General features: G+C 41.8%; 2 protein-coding genes and 1 long non-coding RNA gene across 4 annotated transcripts; 1 reads left to right on the top strand and 2 right to left on the bottom strand.

Moving 5' to 3' along the window:
- Positions 1-1,969: 1,969 nt before the first annotated feature.
- Positions 1,970-15,023, top strand: LOC110989932 (proton-coupled folate transporter-like). Of its 2 annotated transcripts, XM_022254644.2 has the most exons (6): positions 1,970-2,104; positions 8,727-9,765; positions 10,083-10,214; positions 11,876-11,959; positions 13,494-13,650; positions 14,652-15,023. In XM_022254644.2, exons 2-6 carry the CDS (start codon positions 8,751-8,753, stop codon positions 14,719-14,721), a joined length of 1,458 nt encoding a protein of 485 aa, XP_022110336.2. In that variant the 5' UTR covers positions 1,970-2,104; positions 8,727-8,750; the 3' UTR covers positions 14,722-15,023. The 2 variants fall into 2 exon arrangements, with proteins under 2 accessions (XP_022110336.2, XP_022110337.2); XM_022254645.2 differs by lacking the exon at positions 11,876-11,959.
- Positions 6,351-8,704, bottom strand: LOC147800221 (uncharacterized). Its single transcript, XR_015426456.1, has 2 exons — positions 7,461-8,704; positions 6,351-6,859 (listed from the first exon to the last, which is right to left on the bottom strand). It is a non-coding gene; the product is annotated as an uncharacterized LOC147800221 (long non-coding RNA).
- Positions 15,024-15,172: 149 nt separating the features above from the next.
- Positions 15,173-23,985, bottom strand: LOC110989930 (proton-coupled folate transporter-like). Its single transcript, XM_087141258.1, is given in 8 exon segments — positions 15,173-16,693; positions 18,361-18,419; positions 18,421-18,515; positions 19,262-19,345; positions 19,726-19,857; positions 20,166-21,160; positions 21,589-21,678; positions 23,926-23,985. Coding segments are annotated over 6 exon segments (1,413 nt in total). The 5' UTR covers positions 21,139-21,160; positions 21,589-21,678; positions 23,926-23,985; the 3' UTR covers positions 15,173-16,623.
- Between the last annotated feature and the right edge of the window lie 1,172 nt (positions 23,986-25,157).

Below are 25,157 nucleotides of genomic sequence, written 5' to 3'. Positions count from 1 at the left end.
CTCGTGATGTAAGAAGACGGTTGAACCACAATACCGGCAGTTTTGTTAGCTAAGTAAACCCTAGGAATGCAACAGTTGGTAAGAACAGAGAATTATCTCATGTTAGAAATCACCGAATAATATTAAATTAGTGTTAATTAAAGGTTGGTTAGGGGACTACAGGAACGGGTTGTAACATTTGTAAAATCATAGAGGGTTACTGCTGGTTCTGTTTAATATAAGTCTACTAGATGGAGTCACATGTACAATTGTATACTTGTATTAATGGTGATTTGGGTTCCACACGTGGCAAGTACACCAGGTACATAAGTAAATTCATTCTACTCATATTATAGTTAGTAATTTTCTTTATTTAATCACGTAAGCAGGTGCTAATTAGGGTTGATGCACATGTACATGTATATTATATGAGGTTTACACGTATTCGTTGTCAATTAATTGCAGCGAACCACTGACTCTGGACTTGTATCAAGGGCTGCCGTTAAGGAGTATTAAACATTCAAGTTCTTCTGTGCTTCAAAACAAGCTGTTTCCAAGGAGTCCTTTGTCAGGGTGTTCCAACTTGCATTATTTCTTATGTAACTTAAAAGGTTACAGACAGTTTACACATTGTGTACACATATTTTGGGTCATCACTGGCATTAAATTATTGTCTATACTATAGCGCCCTCTTTCATTTTGCACGAAGGCTTAGTGTTTTGTTCCGGTCTGTGTTTCCTGCTGGTGAAATAGAAAAAAACTCGATTCGCAATTGTTCACGTTGTTTCATATCTAAGATACATTCCAACCAACGAAGGATTTATTTAAAAATTGAATTTTTTTGTGTGGATGTTTGACGGCTCTTGCTGCTATGCTGTGATCGGCCTCCGTAGAATTTCTTGCCGGTTACGTGAACGATTACTTGAAGCCGTAAAAATAGCGTCCAGCCGAAAATCCGGCCCGAATTTCGTGCCAATTTCAGCCTGGTCGCCGGCCGGCCCAAGTCTACAAAAGTCGCCAGTTAGTGGTCTCCGCATCCAGTACTTCGAGGACTCACGTCTGAATCACGTTCATAGTGCCCAACGAGCACTGCTGAAAGTTGTTTGTAATATTAACATTCATCACACTCGACTCATCGGCCAACATCAGGTACGATGCGTTGCGCCCGCACACTGCGCTTGGAAACTGTGCGGCACGGAATTACCTTTGGCCCTCTCGCTTTTGAAAAAGGAAATTATTTGGATCCCAAAATGGTGATATTGTGCGAATATTTGCCAGGATCAAAGCCCCAGTTCTTTAGGCTTCCATCTGAAATAAGGTTGAAAAATGGTAGTGGCGTATACAGCGGAGGGGCAGGCAACAACTTTGCCTCCACCTGACGTTTTTTTGTTTTGATTTTTTGTTTTTTAAAAAGGATACTTCATTGGCGAGTAGGAAAGAAAGTAATTGGTATATTTACCAAAACCCAAACAAGAGAACACAGGAAATACAAGCAAAGATGTCGGAACCGTGGGTAGTAACGCTTACGATTTTTCTCTGCAACATCATCATGTTGAACGAGTCCGAATCTTGAATCCCCCACACACCAAAAGCTAGATACGCCACTCCTATAAGTGCCCGAGGAAATTGAGGGTTGCCTCTTTTTAAAGTTGAAACTGGCTGCAAGCAGACTTCTAAAAAATCACTGTTTTCTGGGAATAATAACAAACGTAATCTGTTAACCCAAAAATATGAAAAGAAATTGCAAATTTAGGGACCAGAAAATGATTTAAATTTTGTTTCAGAATCTTCAGGGATGTTGGCATGCATGTTATTGGGCTCAGAAAAATGTTGATTTTACACTATTTTCAATAAGGCTCGAACTTGAATTAATGGACTGCAGTGCACCCATAAACACAGACGGCCGGTTGTGATAACGCCCTCTAGCTCACGCAAGCTGTACAAGTAAGGTCAAAATGCATGTGGATTCACAAAATCTTGAACTAAGACTATCCGATATACCTAACAGTCTACGTGTTCGCAGTGTCGAGCGTCACCGCGTGGATATGCCTGCATGTCCAGATCTTTGCCACCAAGTTGTGAAAAAATTCATTTAGACGATCCGCGGGGACGATGTTGACGTGATGTAAGTAATTTTCTAGGACATTCCCGTCCGAATTTACTGGCTGCCGATACTTTACGTCTATAGGAGAGTAGCATAACTGCGACCGGCCGTTTGCTGCTACCATGGAGAAATAAAACACATTTCTCCATGCTGCTACTAAATGTGCTACTGCAGCCGTTGGCCAGCCCGTGCGGGTTAAGTGGACCAGGCTCTCTCAGGACACGGGATCTCTTTGTACCGTTGTGCAGTTGTGAACGATTGCCCTTCACAAGAAGAGATGATACGGGCTTGCAGGTTCCATGTTCACTGTCACTTTATTGAGTATGGACCGGTGACATAAGTCGTACAAAACGCTGGCCTAGCTTATTCTGTTGAGTCATAGATATAGGTATTCCGGGGGTATCCAGGATTTTCAGAAGAGGAGTGCAAACTGTGAGGGTCGAATGCATGGTCAAATGAGAACGCGTAGCGCAGTCCTTCGTCATACGTACTCACTAGCATTGGCGCGGCGGAGTCATGTTTGGATGACACTGCACTTTACGTGTACAGTTTCCTATGGTGCTCAGTGAACCGTGGGCCCTACTGACTCAATAGGAGAGTAAACATCATGTAAACAAAGAGTGCCTGTCAGCAATACATCGACCAGTTTAAAATCCATGGAGGACCTCCATGATCAGATCATGAAGGAAGGACACTATACCCAGCAAGAAATGAGACCGAGGGGTACCCCCCTAACATGTCCAATCCATATACACATTCCAGACTATTGTTACTTAACACACCCTCCAAGATGTCTGAAAGGAATACCCCAGATTCCTGCGAGACAATGACCAACACAAAGCAGGCGGGGGGGGGGGTTCTCTCCGTCTCATACCTTGCTGCATATGTAGGACACAAAAGGAATTGTAACTCAGGCACTTCAAAGCGTCAAATGATAGTCGCCGCCGCGTCTGACGAATAATAGAAAACATTCCAAAAATGGCTTATTGTTGCCTGATCTTAGCCAGACAAGCGGGGCCAGTAATATCCTGGCAATACTTGTAATTTTTTGTTTGCAATTAAATACAAACTATCAATGTGACCATGAAATAGAGAGAGAAAAATTCCTGATATTAGACCTACTTTTGCCATCATAAATAAACTTTTTAAATTTTGACACACTGTTTCATTATCCATGCAAAGTTTGTAATTCTAGTCTCCTCCGTCCAATGCATCATTGTTCAAAGACTAGGTACGAATTTGGCTAAGACTGGCCATCAAAATCTTCAATACTTCTGGAAAGCTCAGTTCATTAGGAACAAAATGCGCTATTTCATCACAGGGAGTGATCGTGAAATCTCCTAAAATACGCCTTTGTACAAATGCCATAATAAAAATGATTCAAACAAAACACAAAATCTTACAAACAGCTTGGCTATTTATTCCAAAAAGAAGTCCAGAAGAAAGCGTTCGATAAGGGCAACAACTGCACATGAACACTTCGGGTACACAGCTAGTAAGAGCAACTACGCAAGCACTAAATTTGATGTTGTTGTCGGATCATATCAAGCACCAACGATGGCATGAATATTCAACTTCCTATACTGCAGTACACAACGTTTTAGGGATGCAGATTACCAACGAAAAATTGCGGCGACGATCGTAGGGTACAAAGAGGTTGGTTGCAAACAGGTGGTGAGTAGCAGGCGTGCGGTGCGCTCTGGCTATGGCTATACCGGGTATGCCAGAAAGCAGTATTTGGCTAGATGTTGTAGCCCGGGCAGTTCAAACTCCTTCTGTGTCCTTCCTCCATGATCAGGTTTAGCATGGAGGAAGGAACACAGCGAAAACCAGTGGCCACACGATTACCGCGTGACTGCCGATTGGCGCACTGGAGTCAACTTGCGAGAACTATTACAATGTATACACTAGTGAATTTGCATTAGCCACCAACCAAATTTTACACTTAATAGCCTACAGCATATATTTCAACACATTTCCGAAAGTTTCTATAGGTTGGTAAAAACTGCCGTAAAAATGTATCAATTTGTGGGACAGGTCGAGCTCTGTGCTTAATAATGGATAATTCCAGAAATAAGGGGTCCAAAAGTGTGACATTTTTGTGTCCCTATTACATCTGACCTTTGTTATTTGACATGGGAATATCACCAGAATCGATTTCAAACTATTACTATTTGTTTGGCAGGTGTTTTGCATTAATTCATCTCTCTTGGAAATTGGAAAATGTGTTCTGAACTTACAAGTTCAAAATCTCCATAATTGCTCAATTTGTCAGCTATGTTACGCTCAATGTATACAGCTATTTTTTATTTTACTGTGCACTGTATACGCACTAGCAAATGATGCATAAATTATTTTCACGAAAAGCATACGAACATGAACATATAAAATTAAATGCATGAGTACCAATCGATTACGGGGCACAACACGGCGCAATCACTTTTCTATTATGACGTTTCAATTAACTTACAAAAAAGAGGGATTATTCACAGTCAACAATAACTCGAAGCTCGAAGTCTGTTTGGTAAAAAAAAAAAAAAGCTACTGGCTCCTATACCCGAACGCCAATCAGTCTTTTCAGTTATGATACGGTGACTTGTGGTTTTTCAATCTGAACAAAGGTCAGGGTACACCTCACGTATGTTTAACTCCCATTCGACGTGTGGAAAGAACGACTTCAATAGTGCACAGCGGTTGACCCATAGATGCTTGACCGGACCCTCGTGAATTACCATACGGAATTGCCCTTACCAACTTGCCATTGCTCTGTTGAGCCTTCTCGTTTTGATAAGCGATCGCATTGAAACTCTTTGTATGTGCTTTAGAAGGTTTAAACCGAATAAAACACCACTGAATCATGAAAAGAAATGCTACATAAATATGAAATTTAGCCTCAAAGTGGTTGCTAAGATGATAAATTATCCATTTTCAATCGACCTCTTGGTCTTTTTTTTTCAATAAATTTCTCAATTTTAGAAGTTTTCCCAGAACAGTGAGACACTGCATAAGACAGGCTAGAATCTCAACTACACAATACAATCAGTTCTATCTAGTTATATTTTTGTTCAACTTTCGCGAGTACATGTTTATATGCACAAAACTGATCCGGCCACGTACCGTGCACGGTATACATGTACATGTACACTGCGGCCTGTTACACGCTTACCGCGGCGTACATGCACATGTATATGGAAATTCTGTATGGTCGGAACCAGTGTGGGCCTACATGTTCATGTTGTTCATGCACGTATAGTACATGTAAAACTGGGGATGTATACTGGGAATTTCAACATTTCTGGGCAATATTATAATGACAGTTAGACCTTGATTTCAATAATAAATTTCATGTTACCTTAGTGTAATTTTGTGTTCGTTTTTCGTTCCCAAGTCACTGAATTAAGGCCGTAAACGAAATCGGGGCCGAGTTAAGTCGATATGCAAATGCGTCTGGTCGGGAAGGGAAACAAATCTCGCAGAAAACCGTCAGCAAATCTAAAACCTCACCTTTCTCCACCACAGCCCACTTTTGAAAACTTGAGGAAAACTTCGAATTCTTTGTTTCGAGCCTTCAAAAATCGTATCAAAACGTAAATAAACTACCGCTTACGAAAAGAGCTTTTCACAATAATCACAAGTTTGGACCACTCTTGTACTATTTCTTATTTTTTTCACAAAACACATTAGAAAAATGTCTTTTATTACCATGAAAATATGTTGGGCAGGAATTTTTATTTCTAAAAAGTGAAAATTTCATGAAATGAAGCAGCTGCTTGCCTGGCGCGAATTCTCATGGCCCTCATTACGCGTGAAAATGACCCTAAAAATGGGACATGCGCAGTTAATAATTTCCCTCTGAAACATACGTAACTTGGATTAAACGTTCATTCTTGAACTTTGTCTTCTTATCAAGCAAGCAATCATCCCGACACCCCCACAGTGATTCGGTTATTTGAAAACATAGGCTGTTATGTCAGGTATTACAATGTCAATTCCCCCTTAAACCTTGGTGTTGGTCGAGCCGAGGATAACCATAACTGAGAACTGGACATGGCTTCAAAGTTTGGGGAGAAATCCCCTCATGGCATAATCGACGGGGATCACAGAATGAGCAGATCAGACCGTTGGCGCCAGTTTATCAAAATTGTGAGAAGAACGAAAGTGGTTTCATTTGATAGCTGGAATGTAGGTCATGGAAATGTAACTGGAGCGATTGTAACCGAGGGGGAAACTAATAACAAAAAGGAACAGGAGTGTGGCGGCACAATAATCCTGGCACAGATATATGTATATTATTTTATTTCTGTCACAACGAGTATGAGATGTTACATGTATAAGATTGAATTATTTTTACCGGGAAAGTATTTCTAGTAAATAAAAAAACGACAGTCAATACTACATGTAGGTGATCTGCAAGACATCTGCAAAAGATAATACAAGAAGTTTCATAAATACATGTACAATTCTTCCTTCAACCTACATTGTATATAACATGTTTACAGGATGAAACCAATTCTTTTACAAATATTAAGGACACTGAAGTACACGCACATATTACAACATGTAATGTGCAGTTTTCGCTAATGGTTTCACCAGATTCACGCATGGTATATGAATAATTTAGAAAACAACCCAACTAATGAACATGAAGGATGTGGGACACATACTCCCAGTATTATTTAATTTTATAAGAACCTACTGACTACAAAGCTGAGGCTGACAAATGCCAACAGCTACCAGCTGCCAGTCTGTGTACCATAAACTGCAAATGTCAAGATTCTGTAAGATAAAAAAAAAGGAAATTTTGTATTATACGCATGTACAGTGTATAGTGTTATGTACATATCACTTCTTTATTCTTCTAGATCAATCTATCTAGAGACATATACCCGTGGCCGTAATTTGCTCAAAAATATACATGTAACTGCCACATCGTTAGCGTTCCTAGGAACTTATTTAATCAAAGAAAATGTGCATATTATAACTGAATTTTTTTAGATACATATTTTACACAACTAATACTTTTTATGCACTCCAGTTACAAGAATGGAGTGTTCATATGAACAGGGCAACAGATAACCCCAGCCTCGAGCTTGATATGTGTCTGATATGCTGATATATGCATCTTAACTTCTCCGTGTATCTTCAGCTTTTTTTCTCTCTCAATGAATTAAAACACATTGCAAAAGAGTCAAGACAGTGTATACGACGTGTACATGTAACGAGGAAGACTATTGCCCAACTCACTAATGATCAAACTATCTCCAAATACACCCGATGTTCATGCCATATGCGAATAAGGTTTTAAGTATAGAACGGTTGTAATACGTTACATGTATCACACAATCTGTTAATTAATATAATGAAAGTTCTAACTTACCATGCAGCTGATCACGATTTGCCAATCAACACAGTAATGGCCGTACAAGTTAGTACCCCATATAGCTTATGCAATGTACATGTATGAGAGCTGGAGTACTAAAGACTGAATTGGCAAATAATGCCTGCTCTAGGACGCTCTGCAGCAGAGTGACTCAGTTTTAAATATGTCCAGTAGTCACCCCATGCCCAACAAAAGAGGGTGGTGCAGTACCAAGCTGCACATTTTGGTTGAATGCAGGGCAGAGACAAAAGTTTATTCAGATCGCCAGCATGGGTTCATGCACAGCTGCATAACTTGCTACTGCACACAACTGTCAAGAGAGTATGAGAATAATGCTATGGCGGAGGGCGCTCTATTCAGCGTTGCTACAAGGTTTCATTCAGGACATGTTTAATGAGTTACATTTGCAAGACAGTGAAGAAACCAGGTGACTCATGGTTGACCGCTCATGCTCAATATGTGAGAGAAAAGAGAATGTCACAGGGAAGTGGAGGGACCCGGTGATCTAAGTGGGTCGACTGGTCACATGATTTTAATCATTAATTAATTTAGGAGCTGTGCAAAGAGCGGAGAGGAGGGGGGCCTCAACCGTTCTCCTTTGCCTTTTTCCCCAGTACTGTTGCTACGCAGTGAAAATGAAAATGTTACTTAAGAGTAATATTAGATCAGATTCATTACCTTAAGAGCAGCACCCCATCAACACATTACCCCCTTTACCGTTAGAATATATATCCACTTTTTAATCCTTGCCAGGTGTTCATGATACTCCGGCTGATGTCTTAACGTTTATTTTAAATGTAGTGTCATGAAACCAAAGGGCACACCTTTCTCGCACAGTGTTTCTTTTTCTAAACCAACTAGGCCTGTATTTTTTCAGTCATCTGTTTTTAGTATCGGTTGCTCATAAAGCGAAATCAGATAATTTTTTAATATTTGCTGTTGATAAAAAAGGAAGATTCAATTTAAAACGAATTTACGTGGTCGCAGACAAAAACGAAAGATATTTTAATGAAATCGGTCGGAAAACGTAAACGTTTAACGCATTGTTTCCTGAATTATGATAATTCGGATAGACGGAAAATATTTATAAGTGAAAAATGAGATTATACTGATTATAATTGCTCGACTGTCTCTGTCGTAATTCTTTATAAATAGAGGGGAGATAGCTGTCTTCAACATACTTACTCAAGATCTGACTAAGTTGGCATGATTTTTGAAAATAAGCAGAGAAAAATGGTTGATGTACGTGTCTTTATTTCTTAGGTTTTGGTCACATCATCGGGAAAAATGTCTAGAAACGAAGGCCCGGAATCTCGGATTTCCTTACGAAAGCCAGTGATCACTCCAATGGATTCGCCGGTCGAGGGTAGGCCGGAGCCCACCGGCCGCGAGCGTGCGCGGTCCAGATGGGTAACAGTAGAACCCGTCATTGTCATGGCAATGGTAGGTTACTTGTGTACAGTCTTGGTAAAGCCGTTCTACGTGAAAGACACGATCAGCCACCACTATAACTACTCCGAGACAAAGAACGACACCCCGTGTGGGGGCCAAGACCCTGGAAATGACACCATCGACAACAAAATACAATCGGAATCTTCCATGTGGTTGCTTTACCTTGGCGTCGCCTCGGGAGTCCCTGCCATGATGAGTTCGATCGTCTTCTGTACCATCAGCGACAGACTCGGCAGAAAACTGGCCATGGCTCTCCCGGTCATCGGCTTCGCCTTTCAGGCCGTCGTGTACGTTGTTACAGTTCACTTTAAGCTCCCGCTGGCCGTCCTCTTGGCGGGCGAGTTCGTCCAAGGTCTGACGGGAGGGTTTGGCCTACTCTTCGCTGCCTGCATCTCGTACATAACCGACGCCACCACGGAGAAACAGAGGACTTTGAGAATCGTCATCGCCGAGATGCTGACGTTTTTAGTTTCAGGTCTGAACCAAGTGGCACAAGGTTATCTCCTAACATTTGGTTACCTCCCGTCATTGGCCATAGCGTTCGGGTGTAATGTCATTGCATTGCTTTACATCGTAATCCCGCTGTTTCTGATAGAAACAGTTGACGGCCAAAGATCCGACAGTAAGGGGCTCCTCGATGTTTGGCGGAGTATGAAGAGGCTCTTGGAATTCAATGAGAATGGTCGCCGTTGGCAGATGCTTCTCCTGGATTTCTTCATCTTCTTTGTAATAAGTCAATTTGTGGCTTATTCGTCGATTTTTGTGCTGTATGGTACTGCCGAGCCATTTTGTTGGACTTCCTTTACAGCTGGCATAGCATCTGCGCTTGGATTTGTTCTGTCATCATTTGGTGAGCATAATGAGCACGTCCACAAGATTTTTGGTTCAGAAAAGATTTATCCATACTTCAAAGCATAAGTCACCCTCTTATCCAACCCCTCATAATAATGCAAAATAATTTATAAACTATTGTGCTTCAAATAATGAGATACATCCTGGCGTATTGCCAAATATTCGGCTTCAGTAGGCCTATACAAAGAAATTTGAAAGGAAAGTTGTTGCTAAGGGCATTCATGTTTGCATTTTACGCTTTTGCACGCAGGCCTTCCGTGCAGATCTTATGAAACATTCAGGCAATAATCTTCGTCGTATGCCATTCCTCGACAGGAATGCTGATCGGTACCAAGGTCTTATCATACTGTCTGGGAGAATACTGGTTGATGCAGATCAGCTGCCTGAGCATGCTCGCTGCTTTCACTGCCACGGCTCTGGCGCAGTCCACTCTAGTCATCTATATTGGTAAGTTCAAAGGGTGTGAGTTCTGTCTGGGAACGATTAAGCAAATTACTCAAAAAGAAAAAAATACACTTTAATAGTGTGTTGGAATGTCGAAACAGGTAAGCAAATAGCGAAAATACGCCTATACATCCCCCAAAAGAGCCTCATTTTGGAATTGTTGGTTGACCTCACGCAGTCCAAAGTAATTGCCCTGAATCAACCAGAATGGTTTTATTTTTATACAAGGGCTGTTGGAGAGACATGTTGAAAAATGCATAAGGTGTACTGTCAACTCCTCGACTAAAGTGTGAAGCTGAGGATGCCGACCAAAACACGTCAAAAACGCAAAAGTTGGATGGATATTTACAGTTTGGACTCTTGTGAAATTTTCAGTTTTCTGTATGGATTAGTAGCTGCCTATCTTTGTTGTTCATGCGCAATTCATGTATTGTTAGTGGTCCCTATTTTATAGAGGTTGAATTCCATGTAATTTGTAAAACAGTATCATTGGAATTTCCTTTTAACTTTAAACGTCAGTTGGCGGGGTTGGGGTACCAACGAGTCCAAGCCCCCCACGAAGATTTATGTTTCTGTACACCAGTAGTAAGAGACCGACAATGGGGTAGGTGGTGGTAGCCTTTGATCAAGACGCCCGCAGCGAAATGGATAGTCGTTCAGGAGCGAGGATCTGGAGGAGACTAGTTTAAGCATCAAACCAACGCCCGAATAAAGACTCCACGACGAACAGTACGCACGCGCGCCCGAAATTAACCATGCATGCCCGTGCAGTAGCCGAGCTGAGGGTGTCGTGGATTGTGCGCGCCGAGAGCGACTATCCATTTCGCCGCAGGCGCCTTGATCAAAGTCTGGGGGAGGGGGCTGTTTCATTCCCCTTCCTCCGCAAAGCGAGTCGATCAAGCCCCTTTTAATACTCTTGCGAGCAGCCACGCCCAAAACGGAACACTGTAACTCCCAGTGGTGAATGTTTGTCACCGGGTCAGTTCCCAGTCATGCCTGAACCTGTACGACTGTTTTATGGTAGCAAAATAATACGTCCCCAGGTTCCCTCTCTGAACACATTTTCATTATGCTGCTGTGGAAGTACAGTACTACTAGTTACAACCCAAACAGCCGTGACCAGTCAGCAAATGTCTGTAAATAAAGAGATGCACTTGCTGATAGCGATGTTATGGGTCCCTTGGGGATACTGATCTTTCAACAGGCCGTACTCAGCAGCGGTAAAAGGTAGGTTAAAGGGACTTGGCAGCCTTGAAGCACTTGGAAGCCCAAGGATGACATGAAATTTGAGCTTAATTCAACAAAAAATTAAAAAGTTATTCAAAAATTAGGGAAATGTGGTGACTCGCGCGCACCTTTTTGTTCAGAAGGGTAATATTACTGTAGCCTCACCCCTTACAAAGGTAAAAAAAGACTACATTAAAAAAGTCCCCACATTTTCCTCCCCCAAGAACCCCCTCCCGAAAATTTGGATTAGGCCCAGGGTCCACCCTTGATAAACGTCCAATAACAATTCATTTGCATGCAATTTGAAAAGTGTTTGTAATCGTGGTATTTTCGGTAATCTTGGTAAAGATTTTAAAGACAAGTTGCCCAAGTTAAGAGAACGATCTATAGTAATCTACTTTAATTTCACATAATAATGCACTGTTTTCACCTCTCAGGCACAGCTTTGGGCTCACTTCGGGCGATGTCCATTCCCGTTGCCCGAGGAATCCTCTCCAAAATCACACAACCAGACGAAATAGGTAATGGCGAGAGATGAGCACAGACTACACTGTTTCCTTCAATCATTGGAGTGAAACCCTGTCACCAGTCTGCTGAAATTTAGTTTGTTTTCTTTCAGTCCTTTCATTTTCATGGCCCTTTCGCCATTAATGGTCTCTGGTAGTTTGCTGCGAGAAGGCATGTGTTAACTGGGCCTTTTGGCCTAATTCATTCAAGCACAACTGCTTGTTGAAGAGAGCGTGCAGAGGAAATTGTATTATCTGATTTTTGTTTCAGAGATTTGAAGCTGAAGACAGCCATTTTTACTATAATGAAATTTTCGCTCGTAGCTAGTTTGTATTTACCAAAATTGCCATCGGCCAAGAAATTTCGCGCGAATTCGTCCGGTGGTGTCGGTATTAAAGACTGCTTGTGAGTGGAGTGGTTGGAATAATTTAGAGGAATAACAGATGGATTGTTGCTTTTAGGTGTCAACGAATGCAAACGTTACCATTGCACCCATGAACGTTTGTATTTGTTTTTACACCACCTGACTCGATCCTTTAAATATGCTTGCTCCACCTGATATGGCGTCGCCAGGATTTTTTCCAAAGGGGGACAAACCATTTTTCCCCATCGGGTGGGCAATTTATGAGAATTGATAATGTATCACAAACCCATTAAAGGATAGAGGGGCGATATTTTAAATGCTTTTTTCCAACTTTATTAAAACCCCATTTTTTTAAGGGGCAAGTGCCTCTCGTGCCCTCCCCTTGTGACGCCCATGTCACCTGAATAAATCCATAGAGCTACAATCTGTGTGTGTAGCTCTATGGTGTTACCAGCGAGATCCGATATTTCATGCGATGTGACCTTGGATGGTCAGAACGCTGAATTTGATTCATTTACCCTTGGAATCAACCGTCTCTTTTTTAGTGATACGTCCGTGCCGTCCGTTTGGACAAATGAAGGTGCTTTGTACATTTTTGGGTACATTGCGTACACAATGCGTTCATGCGTTTCACTTTCACGGACACGAAAATTGACCCCAATAAGATAACACACGCATGCGCGGCGTTCGGCCGTGATGGAAACACTACGCTTTGATGCAAGTGTTGATGCGCATTATGGGAATGGGCCTTGACACCTTGACAACTACGGCCCATTATTCAACAGTGGCGTAGCCACGGGGAGGGGGGACACGTGCCCCCATAATTCCTGGTGCCCCCCATGGCCCTCCCCCACTAGAAAAACGGACGAATGGATAGTGAACATGGCTAACATATAACTTGCCCCCTAAAAACCCACACCACTGCAAGCTGGTACCCCCATAAGATGCTGGTGCACCATCTGTTCCGCCCTACTTGTAAAATCCTAGGCGCGCCACTGTCATTCAGGAGACCGGAATTCAGTGGGTTGCTGTGTGATCAGAATTGTCCCATCGAGATGTAGCAAGTCCGTTACTTGCCTTGTGACGCTGAGGGCCACAAGTTTATTAATACAAGGTAACTACTACGGGACGACATAGTTTTCAGATGCCTACAAAGACCTTTTTTAACTTTGTTCATTTTTCAGGAGCCACTTTTTCAATCGTCGGTTGCCTAGAAAGCTTCTCCTCATTTATAGCTAACCTGGCGGCAACTAGTATATACGGATCAACGGTATCTTTCCTGCCTCCACTCACGTTCTACGTGTTCGCTGGTGCCACAATAATTCCCATGGTTACAGTGCTGTAAGCAAGTCGTTTTAAGTTTCCGTCAATATTCATGCCTCTTTACAGTCAAAATATGAGAGCTTTTTAGGGTTGCTTCTCTGTATCAAATGAAATTTGTTTTTGTTCTGTTTTTTGTTTGCTTTTTAAAACTTAATTTTATGTTTGTTTTGTTTAGTCGTATGGATTTGGTTTGTTTTCGTTTGCTTGTTTGTTTTGCGTGATTTGTATTCTAATATTTGAATAAATAAAACGAAAGGGGTAAAGACCATATATTGATGGCTTAAATGTGTTCGGGATCGTGAGGTTTTGATTATAAAGGGGACACAAAGTATTGGTCGCTATTTACTTTTACTTGATCTCCTCATTCGAAATCTAACGGTATTTTAGATGGCTAGACGGTGCAAGTGTGCAGAATACCAAATATGCCTTTGCTTTAAGAACGCATTATGTGCTAAGTCCTCCACATGGCCACCATTCTGTCAATGCACATCTGACATCTTCGTAACATGTCCCTTACTGCTCGTCTGATCATTTCAAGGCCTTGATGGAGATTATTGACTTCTTCCACTATCATTGCACGTTAACTCCTGAACATTAGCTGAGGGTGTAGTGAAAATTTGGTTTTGCAGGTAACGCCATAAAAAGAAATCGCCTTCACCCCACAAACTGACTTTTGTTATCAATATGCAACTTCTCACAGTTCTTAAAGCAAAGGCATTTGGTATTCTGCACACTTGCATGGTCTAGCCTTGTTAATCACATATGCAAACTTGCCACAGTGCCGATTTCAGTACCATTAACACCGGTCTAGTTTGTTCACTCATCTGCGTCAATAACATCACAAGCTGTATACCATTGCAAAGAGGGCATTCTGCCCTTTCTACAGATGTATGTATTTCTCTTTCCCATGTGTAAAGTAGTTTTGCTATTACAGTATTTTTATCTCGGTATACGTTTTATGTGGACACCCTGTATGATTACTTGGAATAACGTGGTTTTCTATTGTCCCTTTTTGAAAGATTTCTACAGGTTTACTGGCCGAGACGGAAAGAATACACCAGGCTGGAAGTTAACAGCTGTGAGAATTGACATGCAAAGTTGCTAAACATAAAGCTCTGATGTTAGAACGTTGTAATATTCAACCGTTGTGAAATTATAGATACAAAATATACAACAGTTTCCAGTGGAACATGTTTTGGAAGAAAATATCTACGATGTATTGTTTGCATTTTTCTGGTTTTACGGAGAGTGCTAACTTCTATTATAAGTCAGGTTTAACCAGATTTTCTATTTCTGTAACCACATAGAGGCGTTGTTGCACATCGCTGTCGAAAAGTAACAGTAATGTGTTTGATACGGCTTGTTTAAAAAGAATATGGAACAGGATGAAACTAAAAGTATTTATATTCATTATCACTAAATATCGTTTTGTATTGCACAATGTTTACTTGGATTATGTAATTTAAATTGGAGTGAAATGCTACTCGGTGTGTACATATACCTATAATACTTATAATATCCATGATATATTATTTTATTAGAGAATTCTCACGCTAGCAAGGCATGTTGAGGGGAATTAGTAGTGTGGAAAATATTTGTTGGCAATAGTTTCGGTAATTGTAGATAAAAATAACTGGAGATAAGAATACTATATAATTATAAACTCTGCATTATGTCTCGAATTAAGTCTGAAATATAAACCAGAACATTTTCCAGTCCAGGAATAAAAAGGAAGTGTTTCTTGTGTCGGATACGTTCAAACGCAGCACGAAAATAATAATTTTTTGTCACATAGGCCCATGTAGGCAGTATGGGCCATCATGAAAACGTTCCAAAGGGGGACAAAGTGAAAGCAACCCACAGACAGTGATGATGAGAGAAACAGAAACCTCGTAGACTTGACTGACGGTGCTGCATTAACCTTGTCGGTGCATCAGCACAGTAGAAACTGAGACTGACTGAATCTATTAATAGTTCAATCGCTAATTAGTCCTGAGTCCTAGTTTCTTAAATCTCTATTCAACAATTGAAGATTGAAAATACAAAATACTGATTGTTCTAGCTGTATGTTGATACATGCATGCTGTGCGTTCCTTTCCCCCCTTAGCTTAGGCAAGGAACCCTCAACCTATCACTGACTGCGGCTGTAATCAACGGATTTACCAGTGACATTATATTTCCCGGCAAAAGTGGGAAGGTTGACTTCGGGGCATTGCTCTATAGGGGTTGGCCTAAACATGTTGCTGTTGGGTGCGATAGTTCGATCTTAGTGCACGATTTGTCGATAATTCCGTAACCAGCTAGTCGTCTGTTTCATCGAATTCACGGTTGTGAAAGGCTGTTTCAAAAAGGGATGTAACGTTGGAGGTTTCATGCAGAATCGACCAATCGCGCAGAGCATTCGGCCGATCATGCAGATAGGCCGATCATGCCAACATATACATACCTGTGACTTCACACCCTTCATCAACAATTTTCACTTGAAGCTATTGGCAATACAAGTGCAACTACCATGAAGTTATGTGACCCAATACGGGCGTTTCACAACAGTACCTCCAAGGGTCTGCAACGATTTGGTCAATCTCAATGCGCGAAATCTGTCGTCCCAATGCGTGTTTGAAAAGGGTCGACAGATTTCGCGCATTGTGATTGACCAAGACGCTGCAAACTCGTGTAGGCGCGCTATTGCAAATCGCCTGTATTGCTAACAGTACGCAGTAGTCGTTTTTTAAATGGGCATGTGGCAACTTATCGTTTCAAGATATGTGGGGTTCGGAACATATAATGCGTCTCTTGCTTAAAGTATTGCGGGGAAAACCTAAGGGGGCTCGCTGGGGGGGGGGTTCCACCCTTATCCTCTAAATTCCAATGAGGTATTCCACGTTAGACAAGCCTAGTAGTGTCATACCTATTGCTGAACATCTTAACATGTACTCTGGAGTGGCATCTTTTCAATTTTCGATTGTTTTCCGGCGTTTCAGCACTGAACGGTTAGTCAGCATTAACGATGACGTTTAGGGACGTGTATTCTTTCCTTCTGGGCCAACACAGCTGCAACAGCCTGTAGAAAAGAGTGACAAGAGGCAAACATTCCATTGAAGGTACGTTACACGATTTTGTGAATACCTGTTTAACAGCCCATAATAATGGGAAACTGCATGACGGGTACAGTTTTAATCGACCTAAGCGGGGCCTTTGGCTCTGTGGATCACGAGGTTTCGCTCAAGAAATTGATTTCCTTTGTATCTGTAAATTGTATCATCATGTAACTGGTTTGAGTCTTACCTACGCAATCAATCGCAGTCTGTGAACTTTTATGGGAGGGCTTTCGAACTCTATGCCGGTTAAAACCGGCGTACCCCAGGGCTCAATCCTAGAACTGCTGCTTGTTTCTGATTTATACTGCTGACTTGCCACATTTTATTCCTGATAGTTGTAAAACTATGCAGCTGATTCGAAAAGCAAGGCTGGAATTGAAAGCAACCTTAATATTGCCCTAGCTACTGTACATGAATGGTCAATAAAAATAAGTTGACAATGAGGGTTGCATATTTAGATAAAATAGTCTTAACGGCTATTCAACTACCCAGGTTCGTTCTTTCAAATATCCATGCATCATAATCGACAATGGTCTTTAATGGAAATCATAAGTCAAGTCAGTTGTGAAGTCTCCGGAAAATTGGGAATGCTTAAACGAATTCGTGCATGCGTTCTTCAGCAGACACTATATGCAATCTCCTTATTGTTTATTCTACCTATTATAGACTACTTTTGAAGTGTATTATAGGGAAGCAGACTTCACAGTCTTAAAAGGCCGTCTTATATATAATTGTTTACACTCGATGTGCCCAGGTTATGTGGAGAACTATTTTAAGTGTTTGGGGATCGGCAAACAAGACAAGGCGCAAATATAATATTAAAAATTCCATGTAAAAAAAGGAGTACAAGGCTTCAAGCTTTCCAATAAGCAATGCCCTTATCTGGAATAAATTGCCAGTAGGCCTAAGTCTTAAGACCGCCTCGTCATTATCGATTTTTAAATCTCACGTCAGGCAACACTTCTTAAACTTTTCATTTTCTGACTTATTTTCACATTATCTTTGGTCCTGATGCTCCATTTTAAATATATAATTACACTTTATCTTTTCATTGTTCATAGTTTTAAATTCTTTTTAGTTTTATGCGTTACTCTGAAAATTTGTGTGTCTCTTGTATGTGTAATGTTCTTGACCTTTGTTTTATTTGTACTTCTTTGAATGCCCTAATACATCTGAATACTTTTTTTGTCACATTTATATTTATTTTTCTAATGACATAGTGCTGCAGTGAAAACCAGCTTCAGCTGTTTCAGCTACCATGCATAGATATTGTGAATAATAATAATAATAAAACATATGAGCCGATTAGTGCACACCACTTTATGATCCTCTCCATCTGCTTCTTACTTGTTTCAATGTTTTGAGAGTCAGTTGGGAATCGTTTTAGTAGGACACTTTCCTCGTCGTTGCTGGCGGATTAATGCAGCACGCTGTTTGATGAGGTTGATGCCCCTGGAGCTCAGCCGGCGCGTGTCTATTCACCCTTGCAGACATCAACAGGAATCAGATGCCAAGTGAAATAGGCTTATACCAGGTTATTTTAGGAAAAAACAGAAAGAAGAGGATCTTTTGCTCATTGCTATTGGCCCTCACAATTAAAAGAGGTTGGGTAACAATAAAACCTACTTACAGAGTAATACCAGCGGGGATCAGGGTGGCACCCGAATACACGAAGAAAGTTAATGGAGGGTACAAACGACACAGAGGCTGCATAAATGCTGTTCGCCAACAGTCCGGATGCAAACGTGAGACTCTCCAGGCACCCGACTATTGAAAACATTGCACCTGTACGGAAGAAAGCAATAAAAATCTCACTTTTAGTTAGTAAACTTAAATTTTGAATGGTAACAACGGAGTCTTCACACTGAAGTTTCGGGTCGAGATCTCTTGTTCATACTTGCTTGTACGAGGAGGGTCACCGAAACACAGTTCCGTTTTAAGTGCGTTGAGTGTTCAGTTAAGAATAAGATGCTGTTGTGATTTTTTAGAGTCTAGAGGTGTAAATTGGCATTTTTACACCCTCTGTCTTCTTGACACGCAGAATCTAATTCCATTTAGGCCGAGGATAGGTACCAGTGCATATACATGTATTTGTTTTTTGAAAGGGGCTAAGATGGGTTTCCTTGAAACTTTTCGTGTTTTTTTCCACTTGTATATATAGAAACATGACGTCCGACGGAAGCTGTCAGAGAAATTTCAAAATGATGAAGTCTTGACTTTTTATCGAATTCTTACATCCAATTCTGAGCCGTATTCCGTGGAAAACTGTGCCTTGTAAATTGTCAATTCATGTTCACCAATGGGATTAGACGTGTTACTCCATGTATTGAGAAATTATCCCAGCACACCATTTTCCGTTGGAGTTTTGATGCACGTTACGAACGGTTCAGTGCCATTTGCGTGTTTTAGATATCAACAGCATAAGTTTTCTTTGCAGTGCACTGCATTCATATTGTTAAAAGTCATTAATAATAGGTCATGAATAATGACATATTGATTACTTAATTTAACTGATTGCACCTGATATTTACCTATGTCATCTGGATGCGTGATTTTAGAGAGAACTGACCGTGCAACGGGAATGGACATTCCCCTAAGAAAACCAACAGCAGTTCCTGCGGAAATGGCAAAAATTATGCGTGAAAGCGATATCAATCGCCGTGCAAATTTTGTGTCAAACTTCAGCAACTAATTCGGGTTTTATATAAATTTATTGTTTATTCCTGGGCAATTTTTTTAAATTAACAGCAATGATAGACGGACATGAGGATTACCCCATGATAAAGTTAGGGTGTGGGTGAATTTGTTTTTAAACTCAATCATAACCACTGAAAGGCAATAGAGCCCTGATTGAAATGCAGTCTGCGATTGGAAAATCAGGAAATGTGAGCCCTTCGAAAAAATCCGAAACAAAAGGAAAACGAGAATTCCACGATTGCAGGTGTATCGTACAACAAGAAGGCGTGTCAACATCCTCCCACGTCTGATGACTAACCGAGGAAGATGACCAGTGTGGACCTGGCTAATCCAATGGTAAGGTAGGAAATCACGGTACTCAGACAGCTGATCTGCATCAACCAGTAGTCTCCGAGACAAAATGAGAAGACTTTGGTGCCAACCAGCATTCCTGGGCACAAATACAGCACGGAATGAGAGTAATGGAAATGTGGTACAGTGATGTGAAAAATAAAAAAGGGATATTAGACTTTCGTCCATCTAGAAATTCTGGCCATTCTCCTCTGACTATGGCCCCGTTTCTCTGGGTACCTAGCACAATACATGTATATACGTGCATGGAGTTTGTGGACCATGCAACATGGTCAGCCAAACGCGTTTGTAAAAGGAAGATTAAATTGACTAAATCTGACCCTTAATTTTTTCAATCATGTTATAGTAGTTTTTAATCATGTTGTAGTTTTGAAAAGATGCACTTACCAAGTGATGAAGCCACCCAACCAATAGCCAAGCCAATCCCAGCGATGGTTGACGTCCAACAGAAGGGTTGTGCAGAACCGTACAAGACATAAATGGCAGAGATACCTTGGAATTGACAGACGCAGAAGAAGATGAAGAAATCTAAAAAGAGCATCTGCCAGCGGCGGCCATTTTCATTGAACTCCAGGAGCCTCTTCATGCTCCTCCAAGCTTCAAAAAACTCTTTGCGGTCAAATCCACGGTTGTCAACTGTTTCTATCAGAAACGGTGGGAGTATGATATAGAGAAACGCGGCGGAATTACACCCAAACGCAATGGCTAGAGATGGTAGGTAACTTATTTTTATGAGATAACCTTGTGCCACTTGATTCAATCCCCCAACAAGAAACGTCAGCATCTCGGCGATAACGATTCGCATGGTTCGCTGCCTCTCCGTGGTGGCGTCGGCCAGGTACGAGATGCAGGCAGCAAACAGTAGGCCAAACCCTCCCGCCAGGCCTTGGACGAACTCGCCCGCCAAGAGGGTTGCAAGGGGGAGCTTGAAGTGAACTGTGACACCGTACACTGCTGCCTGGATGGCGAAGCCAATGGCCGGAAGAGCCATAGCCAGTTTTCTGCCGAGTCTGTCGCTGACGGTACAGAAGACGGTCGAGCTCAGCATGGCGGGGACCCCTGAGGCGGCGCCGAGATACAGTAGCCACATTGAAGATTCCGACTGTATCTGGTCTTCCAGCGAGCCATTGCCAGAGTGGGCAACCGTGCATTTATTGGTGTTGCTCGGCTCGGTGTAATTGTAAGACTGGCTGAGCATATCTTTCACGAAGAGCGGCTTGACGAGGGCAATGCAGGTGTAGCCCATCATTGTCAGTATGATGATGGGTTCCACAGTAATCCATCTTGACTGAGCCCGCTCTCGATCTGTTTGTCTTGTCACAGGATTAAGCGTGGCTTTGGCCTCCTGAATTTGGGTCATGTTGCTTCAGACGACTTGACTCCTGGAAGGCGGCATCAAAGTGGACGGAAAGGGAACAATTATTGTACAGATGTTGTTTGAATGATTATTGTCTGGACTGCAAAAGACTCCACAAGACCATGACCACTAAGAGACAGAGCAGGACAAAGAAAAACACACAAACAACCCTTGTTTTTCAAAGAAAAAAATTAAGTACCTTTTTTCAGATTGAAGCTGGAATCCAATCTATACTGTTGAATGGATTTTATTCTATCTTCTTTTACTCCGGTTTCAATCAGGCGTATTTTTACTCTTTAGCCTGAAATACATGTACAAAGGAGTACGTAAGAAAGAAGTACGAAATACAAAAAATCCACTATCTGTCCTTAGTTCTGACATACTAAAGAAGGGGTAGGCCTATATGGGGGAAAAGTAACGACTATATGTAATGGGATATGATGCAGAATTTACCAGTTTCAAAAGATGACACTCTTTGGTTAGTATGGCAGCACTAGGCCTCATAGCTCGCAGCAGATGGTACCAACATGCCGTGAGTAGGAACTAAATACAGAATGAACAAGCACATTATGTTTTATGACAATACATAATCACTAGTTTAATCGTATTGTGAATTAATCCTATTGTGAATTCGGTCCACGTGACTTCGTCTCGTGATGTTCTTTGCGATCGTATTAGACTATGGACTCGAGTTTAGTTGTTATGACTGTACGTATAATGCGTCAACTAACCAGACAAACCGAGTTAGGCTACCAGTAGCCGGTTATTAAAGCTAAATTATTTAAGTATTGTTGCGCACCCGCAAATCTTGGAATTCTAGCGCCCCCTAGTTTTACTTGTTCTCGGTCCTTGCATTTCTCAGGGTCTCTTATTTAGCTCAGCTATGCCTTATGGACATGTAGCAGAGACGCTAATTTTGTATTAAGTACTCTGGCATGATCGCGTGTTCCTTCACTCCTTTATCCTTGTGTTTTCTCTGCTCAGTTTTGGCATGTCGAAATTCCCCTCCATGTGGCTGCGTGGTTGGGCGTGGTAGGCCTAAGGTTCCCTGAAATGCTAATGTCCAGAAACCTCAAACTTTGTAACTGTCAATCATTCGCTAGAGATGACCGGGTAAGCACTTTCATGCACCCGGCTCTACACTTTGTACACGTGACTTCTTATTCTGTATTTTACATTGCTACACACGACCCTTAGATTCTTGCGCACGACTTTAGCAGGAAGTCATGTGACCCTTTGAGATGGAAGATTTTCATTGGTTGAGCTGTTCAGCGACGCTCATATTTTATTAATTCCTAAGCCTCTAGAATCCTATAAATAGAGCAGATTTTCCTTAGCTCGTCGGTCAGGTGCGGCCGACCAAACCCTTATTGCGAGAGCGGAACCCAACGTAGTGCGGCGGCTGGACGCTTACCGAGAGAAGTGCGATAATAACCATTCTTATGGCGAAGAAATGTAACCATATGAATGGCCGGCTAGCTTAGCTTGGACCGATGCGAGAGCGGTACGAATTAGCCCAGGGTGCTAGTGAGAGTCGTAGCGGCCCGTCACCGCTACGTCCGAACCGATTGCCGGGCGAGACACCCCCGTGTCCCCCGCCACCCTTGTCCTGCTAACTAGCCCAGTCCTCCCCGTCTCTACGCTGAGCCAATGGTGCACAGTGCGGCGACTTTATCATTGCGCTCATCACGTTGCGGTCTGAGCGGCAGTGCGGTCGGTACATACCGGCGCTGGCCCCGTCCAGCCCTTGCTAGTCACCGTGGTGGTCCGGGACAGCTCCCACCACGGCCCGGCCCGATGAATGTAGCCTAGCTGTGCGATGCTACACACACGTACCGTACCCACTCCGTCTGACTTGCATTTCTAGTGGTCCTGCCAAACCGTAGTTTAGTTACACTCATATACAACTTCGCCTCTCTATAACTTTGCCTTTTGTGTGTTGTATTATGTTAAGCTACACCTTCTTCAAATCCCTATTGAACTTTGATGAAGAGAAGTGTGAGCAATAAACCAACCATACAGTTTGACTGTCACCCAAACCCCTTTGTTTCACGTCCACCCTTTAATAAATTGTTGACCCCAAATATCACATCCCGTAGACACTAATGAAGTCCATGCTACCATCGACTTGATATTTAGGGAACGCAACAGTATTAATTTTCTAGCTATATAATTTTAGAGTATACATGTATGTTAAACAACCCTTGCTGCAAATTGCTTGTTGACCTAAAATACAAATAAATATGTAGGAGGGGTGGACGTTTCGATCCCAGCTGAATCTTTTTCGAAGGCAATAACGTAATTTAAGGGCAAAATCTGTGCGGAGTTTAAAAATACAAAAAACCCCTTGCAGAGGCAAGAAGGCCACTCAGTTGATAATCTGTGCATAATCAATAATTCGCATATATAGCACAGCTCATTACCTGCGAAGGCCAACAATAAGGCTTACAAGTTTTACTCACAAATGACTGGTAAACGTGATGATTTAATTACACTTGGCTTCGAACCACTAACTACTAAGTTATAGGTGTGCAGTGCACCTACCCTTAAAAAGTGCCAATCGATGAAATTTGTATGTTTCCGCATACGTGATTGGGTGCATTAGACGATTAAAGTGAAGTAGGGACTTCACTCAAGCAATTTCCATGCATAAAGAGTCGATGTACATGTATATCGTTGCACTCCAAGACCTTACCGATGCCTCATTATTACAGTACTTCAGACATAACTTAAGATTATCATCTGTGATTTATGTTTTAAAGGGGAACTGCCTGAAATGAGAAAACTTACCCGCTACACTCCATAGCTGAATTAAGAAAATCACCCGTTTTGGGTCTCGTGACTCAATCCGCCCCTTGACCAGGTTCAGCCTGTTTAACCAAATGACGTCATTCAATAAATCGTCCAAGTCAAGAAAACAGTTGGAGTTGGGAATGGACAGTTATAGAAACTAGGGCGAGATGTTTGCGCTTCACGAAGCGTTACATACAACAGCCGGTGGTCCTACGTCACTGGACAATATTTGCTGGAAAAATACTTTGTCTACAAACGGTGCCTTTCAGCCTTGTTAACACCAATTTAACAAAAAAAAACATATAAATGTGACCTAAGTCAATTTAGTAGATATTTGGGTAATCACCCGATTTAGATGTTTTCAATTTCATGATGGAACGACTGGAAATGACCACTCCACCTATGACCTCGATCATAGTACACCGAATCTTAAGTTGGGTCAGTTATCCATTATGGCCAAAGCGTTTACAACAATTTCACTGTGAGAAACAAAGGCAAAGGTGTACTCTTCCCACCAGGCCACGAATATATCAGCCGGTTGCACAAGCCATGAAACGAATCGTCCCACTCCAATTATCGTCAATGATGTAGGGCAAAGCCCTAAACTAATAGAGTGTGAACTATGAACTGCAAATAGGGCCTAACTGAACAGTCAGCTGTCACAAACCAAGGCTTTCGAAACTGTACAGAAGCGGAGCATTATTTTCTTTGTCACGAGTAGGCCTAGATTACAGTCAACAAGTCTTTGTACAAGTTCCAGGTACCATCGATGGACCAGAAGAGAGACGCAGTTGGTTGCAAATGAGTTTATGACTCATTCCGCACTGCGTTTGTCACAAATATAGGGCCTTTCGTTGGGTAAAGGTATCACTTTGCGGAGCGCTTAACTGGGCCTAATCTGTCACGGTGTTGGAAATGCAATGAATTTGCGATCAGTGTGGAAAATGTTGTTTAATTTACCTGAATCAAGAGATTTGCTGTGTATAGCTGATGAACAGACAGTGATGTCACAGTGCCTTGGACACGGGGAACGCCCCCCCACCCACAGATGTCTGTTCCCCGGAAGCCACCCTCCATTTCTTGAAATGAACACAACATTGTGATAGAAACCGAAGTTCATTTGCGTTCAGCACGCCCTTGAAAAAGAAATTATGCAGCCCGGGTATTTAATTGGTAGAAAAGCAAAAGCAAGATGCAAATTCTTCGTCATTAGAATGGTGGAGATAAAT

Source organism: Acanthaster planci, linkage group LG01 (genome assembly GCF_054643075.1).
Source record: "Acanthaster planci isolate LZ-2023a linkage group LG01, COTS_SCS, whole genome shotgun sequence".
NCBI lineage: Eukaryota > Metazoa > Echinodermata > Asteroidea > Valvatida > Acanthasteridae > Acanthaster > Acanthaster planci.
Note: the sequence above shows the minus strand (reverse complement) of the source record. Positions and strands in the feature narration are given on the sequence as shown.

Bases quoted from the DNA above. Each gene is read 5' to 3' on its own strand.
- LOC110989932 (XM_022254644.2), top strand. From the start codon at position 8,751: ATGTCTAGAAACGAAGGCCCGGAATCTCGGATTTCCTTACGAAAGCCA. The intron at 10,215-11,875 runs GTAAGTTCAAAG...TTCACCTCTCAG, and splicing joins CACTCTAGTCATCTATATTG to GCACAGCTTTGGGCTCACTT. The intron at 13,651-14,651 runs GTAAGCAAGTCG...CCTTTTTGAAAG, and splicing joins ATTCCCATGGTTACAGTGCT to ATTTCTACAGGTTTACTGGC.